Raw genomic sequence first — 10,613 nt, forward strand, 5'->3', positions numbered from 1 at the left:
CCAAATTCTTGCATCTTCCCATAAATAGAAAAGTACTAAAACCATTGACTAATATATGTTCCATGTGACTAGCTGGCACCATCCTTCCATTGAGATGTGTGCCTGATTATAGGTACACCCTTACCAAAAAAGCATATATACTGAACTCCTCCCCTTTCTTCTTTGGAACACTTTCTCTGAGATTTCTGTGAGGCTGTCTCTTGGGCTATAGTTCTCAGTAAGATGCGAAATAAACTCAATTCACAGCTTTTCGTGCATTTTTTTCCCCTACTCCACAGTTTTTTCACCATTTCCTTCTTAGTTAAAGAGCTTAAGAATCTGCCAGTTGTCTTCTTGTCTGCCTGAAAATATATCAGTCCTTGAGTGACTGTAGTATATTGGTACTATAAAAATTTCATCCTTTCCAATCATTTGCAGGTCTGGGCATCCTCCCTAAGTTTCCTGAGAGCTTTCTCTCTTTCCTTGTTTTCTCCTCTTTCTCCCTTTGCTGATACAAAACATTTCTTCTATCAATGCAATAATTATGGGCACAAATTATAGAAGGTGTCTGGCTGTCATCCTTGCACAAATAACTATTCTTATTCTTTTTGTCTGGAAATGATTTACTTATAAAAGAGTAGAAGACATAATTTCAGGTTATCATATTCTAGATCTAGGTACATTTTCAGTTATCGCTTCAAGAAATTCCATGCCTATGGATGGATTCAGTAGTGAAATAAGTCTCTAAAGACATTCTAGAACAGGATACTTCTCCTAATTGTGGCCTTTAATAGGGCAGATATTCTAGCTGTGGCAAGCACTGTTGCAAGCACCTTCACATTCAGCACTCTGCCCTGAACCCAAGAGCATCCAAGAATCTCTAGGAGGTCAGAATCAAAATAATGAGGTTAACACAACTTGTTAACCTCCAGCAAACTCATACTTACTTAGCTATGTGCCATAGAAGCAGGATGAGAAATCGATTTACCTCTGTTGTTCAGTTGCTCTGTTGTGTCCGACTCTTTGCGATCCCATGGACTGCAGCATGCCAGGCTTTTCTGTCCTTCAAATCTCCCGGAGTTTGCTCAAACTCATGTCCATTGAGTCAGTTATGCTATCCAACCATCTCATCCTCTGTCCTCCCCTTCTCTTCCTGCCTTCAATTTTTCCCAACATCAGGGTCTTTTCCAATGAGTCAGCTCTTCACATCAGGTGGTCAAAGTATTGGAGCTTCAGTTTCAGCATCAGTCCTTTTAATGAATATTAAGGATTGATTTCCTTTGAATTGACTGGTTTGATCTCCTTGCAATCCAAGGGACTCTCAAGAATCTTCTCCAACACCACAGTTCAAAAGCATCAATTCTTCAGTGCTCAGCTTTCTTTATGGTCCAACTCTCACATCCATATGTGACTACTGGGAAGACCATAGCTTTGACTATACAGAACTTTGTTGGCAAAGTAATGTCTCTGCTTTTTAATATGCTGTCTAGGTTGATCATAACTTTGCTTTAAAAGAGCAAGCATCTTTTATATCATGGCTGCAGTCACCATATGCAGTGATTTTGGAGTCCAAGAAAATAAGGTCTGTCACTGTTTCCATTGTTTCCCTATTTATTTGGCATGAAGTGATGAGACCATATGCCATGATCTTCATTTTTGGAACGTTGAGTTTTAAGACAACTTATTCACTCTCCTCTTTCACTTTCATCAAGAGGCTCTTTAGTTCCTCTTCACTTTCTGCCATAAGGATAGTGTCATCTGCATATCTGAGGTTATTGATATTTCTCCCAGCAATCTTGATTCCAGCTTGTGCTTCCTCCAGCCAAGCATTTCCCATGATGTACTCTGCATAGAAGTTAAATAAGCAGGGTGGCAATATACAGCCTTGATGTACTCCTTTTTCAATTTGGAACCAGTCCATTGTTCCATGTCTGGTTCTAACTGCTGCTCCTTGACCTGCATACAGAATTCCAAGGAGGCAGGTTAGGTGGTCTGGTATTCCCATCTCTTGAAGAATTTTTCAGAGTTTGTTGTGATTGACACAGTCTAAGGCTTTGGCATAGTCAATGAAGCAGAAATCAATGTTTTTTCTGAAATTCTTTTGCTTTTTCTATGACCTAACAGATGTTGGCAAATTTGGTCTATGGTTCCTCTGCCATTTTAAATCCAGCTTGAACATCTGGAAGTTCTCAGTTCACGTACTGTTGAAGAATGGCTTGGAGAATTTTGAACATTACTTTGCTAGCACGTGAAATGAGTGTAATTGTGTGGTAGTCTGAACATTCTTTGAAGTTGCACTTCTTTGGGATTGGAATGAAAACTGATCTTTTCCAGTCCACTGTTGAGTTTTACAAATTTGCTGGCATATTGAGTGCAACACTTTCACAGTACCATCTTTTAGGATTTGAAATAGCTCCACTGGAATTCCATCACCTCCACTAGCTTTGTTTGTAATGATGCTTCCTAAGGCCCACTTGACTTCTCATTCCAGGATGTCTGGCTCTAGGTGAGTGATCATACTATCGAGGGGTCACACCATCATGGTTATCTGGGTCATGAAGATCTTTTTTGTACAGTTCTTCTATGTATTCTTGCCACCTCATCTTAGTGTCTTCTGTTTCTGTTAGGTACATACCATTTCTGTCCTTTATTGAGATCATCTTTGCATGAAATGTTCCCTTCAGTTCAGTTCAGTCGCTCAGTCGTGTCCGACTCTTTGTGACCCCTTAGTATCTCTAATTTTCTTGAAGAGATCTCTAGTCCTTCCCATTCTATTGTTATCCTCTATTTCTTTGCATTGTTCACTTAGAAGGAAGGTTTTCTTTGGATCTATTGCTAATCTTTGGAACTTTGCATTCAAACTGGTATATCTTTCCTTTTCTCCTTTGCCTTTAGCATCTGTTTTCTCAGCTAATTGTTAGGCCTCCTCAGGCAGCCCTTTGCCTTTTACATTTCTTCTTCTCTACCTAGATGCTAAACTTGTGGACTTAATCCAAGCACATTTTAATGAATGTCACTTTTCTATGATAATAGACCATGCTGATTTGGCCAGAGGAACTCAAAGAGTTAATTGCTAGTCACAGCTTTCAATGTAGAAAAGTTTAGCTCAATTTCGTAATTACTTTTTAAAATTCACGCTCGTGTCCTAAGACACAAGGGGAATTATAAAGGAATCTATGAGTTTTCTAGTGAAAACAACTGTCATAATTAGGAAATCAAATCAAAACATAAAGAAATTCAGGTCTTCCCTGGTGGCTCAGATGGTGAAGCGTCTGCCTGCAATGCGGGTGACCTGAATTCGATCCCTGGCTCGGGAAGATCCCCTGGAGAAGGAAATGGCAACCCATTCTAGTACTCTTGCCTGGAAAATTCCATGGGCAGAGGAGCCTTGAAGGCTACAGTCCATGGGGTCGCAAAGAGTCGAACACAACTGAGTGACTTCGCTTCACTTCTTCAAAGAAATTCAATGTCAAATGAATTGACACAGACTTTTTGAAAGCGTCAGTGAACATTTCTGATTTTCTTATATCTTTCCTTCCTCATATGCATCCCCATCCCAGATATATTTCATACTTGCTATAATTGTTTACATAATACACAAAGATATTTTTATGTAAAATTGAAAATCCTGCATCAATCTCCACAACTCATTTTCTGCCTTATCCTTTGAGCAAATGTTATTATTAAAGTACTATGCACCACCATTTGTCATCTTTTTAAAAGAAGAGGTTTTAACTTCTCATAAGAAAATACATAATTATTACATCAGTCAGATTAGCTAAAAAATACATCCCATGTAATTATTTACCTTTTTTGAAATATTCCTGCTGTAGAGAGACCAAAAAATCCTCACAAAATGTATGATGTGATATGAATACAATACATTCTGAGTATACTAAGATATGATATTAATTTAGAAAACAAATTTGTGATAAAACTTGCAAAATTCTAAAATCATACTTGATGTCTAAAACAACTATTTTATAACATTATCAATAGTTTAGTTACTAAAAGTAATTTATAATATAAGTGATAATATTTCACATCATAATTTTTATCTGAGATTTTAAATTTTAAAACTTAGATTTTAAATTTTAAAACTTAAGTTTTAAAAATGATTTATGTTGAAATTGAAGTTTTCACATACAAAGAACCTTATATGTGAATAGAAGATATAGCAAGTATAAAATATTAACTACTTTATTTCCCAGTGTGCAATATCATAGATCTTTTTTTTTTTTTTTTTTTTTTTTTTCAGTACCAATAAGTTTTTATTCATTGTATATTCCCAAGGAAAACAAAGGAAAGGGAAAAGGGTCAGCGTGTGTGTTACAAAATGATAGCAAATGGGAAAGGAAGTACCTGGCACAGCAAAATCAGCCATCAAATAAACACTGCCCAGATGGGGTCGCCAAAGCCCAAGGGGCTATGTCTCCTGCAGTTCAGGAATGAGAAGGGATGAGGAAAAGAACAGATGGGTACATGCTTTTCTACCCTCCCTCCCTCCCTCCCCATATTCAAGATTTCATACAAAGCTTTGGTTTCTAGCAGTAAACATGGAGTTACATTCGTCCGTCTGCTATTAAACAATCTTGTGGCTACTTTGACATAAGTTTCTTGCACCTGCATAAAAGTTCCTGAGTGACTTGGATATACATTCATCTTTCCTTTCGTGGTCTCACAGCCCCACCTTCTACATGGAAGGCCCCCTTCATTGCTCCTCTCTACCCTTGGAGTTGGTCTTAATCCAATCAAATACATCAGTCCGTTTAGCATGAATCACATCAAGGAATGGACAGGACTCGAAATTGGGAACAAGGGATGGAGCAATCTTAGCTTTTTCAGGATTTTTGCACAAATCACTTAATCACAGATACCCCACAAATTAAATGTATAGGTATATGGTCTATTTCGGCGGGGCACAAAGGTGGAAAGAAGAGGGGGGTAGGAATCTAATTTTCAGGACAGATCTTATTTGAAATAGGAAATAGAGGAAGGGGAACACAAAAGAAAGTGTAGTTCAAGACCCCCCCCAACTTCAAGAGGGGCCCCCAAGCTTATGTTTCAGATCTCTTTGCCTGGTGCAGAACATTTTGTCAAAGATGCTTTGGCTATTTTTCTCAATATAAAAAGAAGTTTGTAAACAATAAAACCCCAAAAGAACACGGAGAAGACCAAGACATTATATTTACACAAACTAGGCCACCTAGCAATCACCAAATCAGCTACTTGTGAAGCCCTACAAAGCCCAGACAGATATAATAACTAGAGGGGGCAGCAGCTGGGGGAGACAGGATCAGACACACGTCACCCAATGCGTTCTATTGCATTTGCCCCGTGACAACAGTGAGGTAGGTCTGCAGTGATCTCACAGCTTGTAAACGAACCCACCGCCCCCACCGCCCTTTCTCCTGTAGCTGCCATGATACTAATCACTGCTGCAGCAGAGTAGGACCCTGGCTCTGGGAACCACAAAGAAGCCATTGCTGATGGTCTCTCCAGAAGCCAAGAAGGAAAAGCCCAGAATCGTTAAAGATCTTGTCCTTGCTTCACATATCCATCCCTGGGCAGCTCAAGATGGGTACAGAGGCGTTGTTCTTAAAAACCTCTCCTTACCAACTTCCATTTTTTATAAAAACACACACACCCTGTTGTGCATGGTCAGCCTAGCCCAGTCAGGTGAAGGATGGATCTGGTATATAAAGCGAGTAATGTGCCCTAGGATTATAGATCTGGAACAGGAATCCTTTGTCACACATACAGACGACCTTTGCCTAATCTGGGCTTCCCCTCTCTGCACTTCTTACCTGGCCCAGCCTCTCCTAACCTCTCTGCACCACGTTTTCCTGTTCAGACCAATTTCCAATCTTTCAGTAGGAAGGAGACCAAGTCATGGGGCAACCCAGTTAAAACCTAGTCTCTCATGAAACGCTGAAGATGGAGGGGTTTCAAGAGGACACTATGGCAGAAGAGCCAGCTGTCATTGGCAAAAATGAGGTAGTTCAATAGGCTATACACTCCAAATAGTTGTTCTCTCTGATGATACAGCAACAAAAAGCATTCCTGCTGTGCAGACCCGGAGCTGCTGCTGACTTATCCCTGAGATTGCTCACGTACCTGAGAACACAGTGCAGGAATGAGGGCCTTAGATTAAAATACACAAAAATACAAAACCAGAATATATTACGAAAAAAAAAAAAAAAAGTTAAAATGCACAAGATACGTCATTCGCACACGAGTGCAGTAGGCATCCTGGAGAAAGTGGGACCCAAGGTACAGTCACCCAAGGCAGCAAATAAATAAAATTGAGTTGGCCCAGAATGGGGTGAGAGTGAGCTTAGAAGCAGCAAGTCTGCAGCTGTCCCCTCAATCACCCCTTTACCTGTCATCATAACCCATTACTTGGGACAGTTCTTAGCATTCTGTCCCAAGAGGGGGTTATGAGGAGAGAAGACGAGGAAAACCCTGCCGCCCCCCTGAGATGTTTCCTCCCATGGAATGTAGTGGCTTGTTGGTTGGGTCCATCAACCTGTTCTCTTCTTAATCTTTACACTCTGATATGGGAAATATTATTCCACATTCTTCTTTAAGAGTAAAACAACTTCCCTACCCAGGCCACTTTCAAAAGCTGGAGATTCTGGGGGTGGAGACTCAGATAAAGCATGCAGGGAGGGTTAACCCTCAAAGCCCTCATATGCATTTGGAAAGAGCTAATTGGAGTTTCTTTGTCTCACCCCTTCTTCCCAAGAGGGAAGAGGGGGTGATGCCTTGGACTCCAGCCTCAGATATATGGCAGTGCCAGCTGCCCCCTACCCACCCTGTCCCCACTTTCTCCACTCTGCCGATTGATGCCTGCTCCTCAAAGCTTTCTGATCACAAAAGGATAGCCCCCACCCACTGTGGCTTCAATTCTGGGCCTCTGGGAGCATGGCAGAGCTATGAATCTCTTCTTCCTCTTCCCGAAAGTAGGCTGGCTTTCCCTGGGAGCTGGGAGCTTGCTGGGCCTTCAGTGGGCACGAGGCTACCATATGGTTGATGCTCTGGCAGAAATGGCACTTCTTGGGCTGCGGTGGCAGTTTGCATTCCTTGGCATGATGGTCTAGACCTCCACAGTTGTAGCACCTGTCTCCCTTTGATCTACGTTTCTGCATATTCTTCCCTTTGGGCCGCCTTTCACTCCCAATACAGAACACCCCCCCAGGGCCGGTGACTCGGATAGATTCCAGGCCCTTGGCGGACTTCTTAAAGGTGAACTCCACGGCCTCCCCCTCCTTCAGGCTCCGGAAGCCCTCCATGTGCAGCTTACTCTGGTGCACAAAGACATCCACCGGGGGGTCGAGCGCGACCCCTGCGCGGGCGGTCATGGACAGGAAGCCGAACCCCATGCGCACGTTGAACCACTTACAGATGCCGGCACCGTGCAGCAACTGCGGCTCCTCCGCCGCGCGGGCCGCGTCCTCCGGCGCCTCCTCCGGCGCCTTAGCGCAGCCACCTGCGAACTGCTGGTTTGACACAGAGCCCATGGTAGTCGGCTGAGCCCGCGGCCCCGGGCCCCTGCTTGGGCGGCTGCTGGCCCCAGAGAAGTCCGGAGGCAAAGGGAATATCATAGATCTTAATAATTTTTGATGACCTGCTAGCAAATATACTTAATGTTATACTAAAATGGTGGTCTCAAGACTACATGACTCAAAAAAAAAAAAAAAAAAAAAAAGACTATATGACTCACATTGATGTTGCCTCCTTGATCTAAATTTCAGACAGAAATTAATCCCAGAAATAGTTCTAGGGGTACAGAACTTTAAGGAAGGACTCATTGATTTAGATCTGGGCTATCAGCCATGATTCTCTGATCTTATTTGATTTGAAGGAATGAATGACTCTGCTAGTGGAAAAGGGGATGCTGGTATTCCACAGCATGGATCAGCAACAATGTTCATTAAGTCATATATTATAGACACCTGTAATAATTACCTATAGATGGCAATACTTTAAATAATAAGTAATTGCTGGCCAAGAAGGTTTTTACTGAAAAGAAAATAAAAAAAAAAATAATTGTAACTGGTCGACTGTCTAAGTGTCTGAAAAACTTGGAGTAGAAAAAACTGAGTTTAGAATTGTGAAATCCCCTCTGAAGGCCCGAGTGAAAAAGGAAAAGCTTATGTTCATACCATCTCTTGCAGCCACAGGGCTGAACTTGATGATACTGAACTCAACATCTAAACCTGTGAGTGTTTGAATCACAGTGAAATTGGATTCACAATAGCTCAGGGTCCCATGTGTTAAAGCAAAGGTACTGACTGGGGAGAAGGAGGGTCCCAAAAACTGGAACAAAGACCCATGAATCCTAGAGATTGTCAGAAATAGTCACCTTAAGGAGTTAAACGTCCTTTACCTGAGGAAATTCGAACATCCTCCCCAGAGATGGTTGCCTTCAAGAGGACTGTATATCGTTCTCAGGATCTGCTCCTACCTGTAAGTACTTCTAGACTGATAAGCATCCCAATTTCATCAGACACCAGATGGTAAATACAAAGAATACAAATGTGACCCATGGAGGGGATGCAATGCTTCTACAAAGCCACAGTCCACAGCTATAGAAGGAGCCATACAAGGCAGCAGAACATTACAATAGCATTGCCTTGAACAGTCAAATAAAATAAATAAAGCGTGGCAATGAATTCGTGATAGAATTCTTATCACATTTTTTAAGCCCTTATATTATTTGAGCAGCTTTAGTAGCTTTAGGTTTACAACAAAACGGAGAGTGAGATAGAGATGTCCCATGTACCCTCACACCTTACACATGCCTGGCCACCCCATTATCAACATCCCTCACCAAAACTGTACATTTTTTAAAAAAGATGAACCTATGCTGACATATCATAATCACTCAAAGACCCTAGTTCACCTTAGATTGTGCTCTTCTCAGTTATTCCTTTTTTGTCTGCAATTAATACTTAAATCTGTGGACAGATACTTAGAATCAGTGCATGCAAACTTTCACATAATAGTTTTAAGATCTACTGGCGATTCTTACCTGAATCATCTATTACCATAGTGTTGAAACTAATAATTTTCAAATGCCATTTACACTCTATTTGACATGTCTCTGTTAGGATGAGATTTCCCTTCTCCTGTGTGTATGCATGTGTGTATATGTATTCACATGTATGCACACATATGTCTTTGATATATGTATGGATTTATGGAATCCTATTTTATCGGGTTATAATCCATTACTGTCTTTACTTATATTGATTCTCAGCTGACTCAGATTTGGCTGTGCGAATACTTTTAATCTGACTTTGATTTTTATGTCATGTAGGGCGACCCACTCCAGTACTCTTGCCTGGAAACTCCCATGGACGGAGGAGCCTGGTGGGCTGCAGTCCATGGGGTCGCTAAGAGTCGGACACGACTGAGCGACTTCACTTTCACTCTCATGCATTGGAGAAGGATATGGCAACCCACTTCAGTGTTCTTGCCTGGAGAATCCCAGGGATGGGGGAGCCTGGTGGGCTGCCGTCTGTGGGGTCGCACAGAGTCGGACACGACTGACCTGACTTAGCAGCAGCAGCAGCAGCAGAAGACTTGTTTTTATGATTTTGGGGGCACTTCCTAACTCTAGCACAAGATACTGAAGGTTGAAATTATACCTAGTTGCTCTGTTCTTAATTAAACTATTTTTTTCAATCAATGCCAGGCTGCAGTCCTTGGGGTCTCGAAGAGTCGGGCACAACTGAGCTTTGACTTTTCACTTTCATGCATTGGAGAAGGAAATGGCAACCCACTCCAGTGTTCTTGCCTGGAGAATCCCAGGGACAGGGGAGCCTGGTGGGCTGCCGTCTCTGGGGTTGCAGAGTCAGACACGACTGAAGCGACAGCAGCAGCAGCAGCATTACCTTTTTACAAATGACTTTTCAGTTGTCTCAACATACACGCATATATATTTGGAGAGAGGAACTGCATTTGTTATTCAATTAGCTTCAGGAACAGAAACACTTGAACTTATCATGTCATTAAGAGAAATAATAACGTAGGGAAACTTTAAAAATACAACTTTCTGGAGGGAATTTGTTTCCTCTATAGTCTGTTTTTCTCAAGTTTTGTGACCCTTGATTCATAAGGTCTTCTGGGCATATTTTTGCTTCATTCTTCTTTATCTGTGTTTAGCTTTTCTTTGGCACTTGTTTATTGAGCACATTTTTTGTGTGTTCTTTCTTGCTTCAGTCACTTTTTCCTCAGTTGTCTCAACATATTTTATTGCATTTTTACATTTGCTCCAATGTTTTGATGTTTCAATTATACTACAAAATAATTTGATATTTCAACTATATTATATAATACATTTTTACATGTTCTCATATCTATATATGTCCTCTGGTTGATTTCAAAGTCTTATCTATTCATGTTACCATACTGTGTTAAGTCCAGAGGCATAATAACATTTTAATATCGATTTAATATTATATATTAACTATTTAATATATATTTGACACATTAATAATATAATATTCCCCTGGACAGCTCTCTATTTTCTATTCTTGCATGTTTATTTTTTTTTTCATATCTTTTCCCCCTATGTTACCAATGTCATTAGGTCCAGAAAACACAAGTATTAGAGAAAACTTAAA

The 10,613-nt window shown here is 41.0% G+C and overlaps 1 protein-coding gene across 1 annotated transcript; it reads right to left on the reverse strand.

The window, feature by feature from the left end:
• Positions 1–6,714: 6,714 nt before the first annotated feature.
• Positions 6,715–7,502, reverse strand: LOC129619476 (protein lin-28 homolog A). The gene has a single exon (XM_055534709.1). The coding sequence runs from the start codon at positions 7,500–7,502 to the stop codon at positions 6,885–6,887; it is 618 nt and encodes a 205-aa protein (XP_055390684.1). The 3' UTR covers positions 6,715–6,884.
• Between the last annotated feature and the right edge of the window lie 3,111 nt (positions 7,503–10,613).

The sequence above is a fragment of the Bubalus kerabau genome, chromosome 9, assembly GCF_029407905.1.
Source record: "Bubalus kerabau isolate K-KA32 ecotype Philippines breed swamp buffalo chromosome 9, PCC_UOA_SB_1v2, whole genome shotgun sequence".
Classification (NCBI taxonomy): Eukaryota; Metazoa; Chordata; class Mammalia; order Artiodactyla; family Bovidae; genus Bubalus; species Bubalus kerabau.

Excerpts from the sequence above, each read along its gene's own strand:
- LOC129619476 (XM_055534709.1), bottom strand. The coding sequence starts at position 7,502 with ATGGGCTCTGTGTCAAACCAGCAGTTCGCAGGTGGCTGCGCTAAGGCG.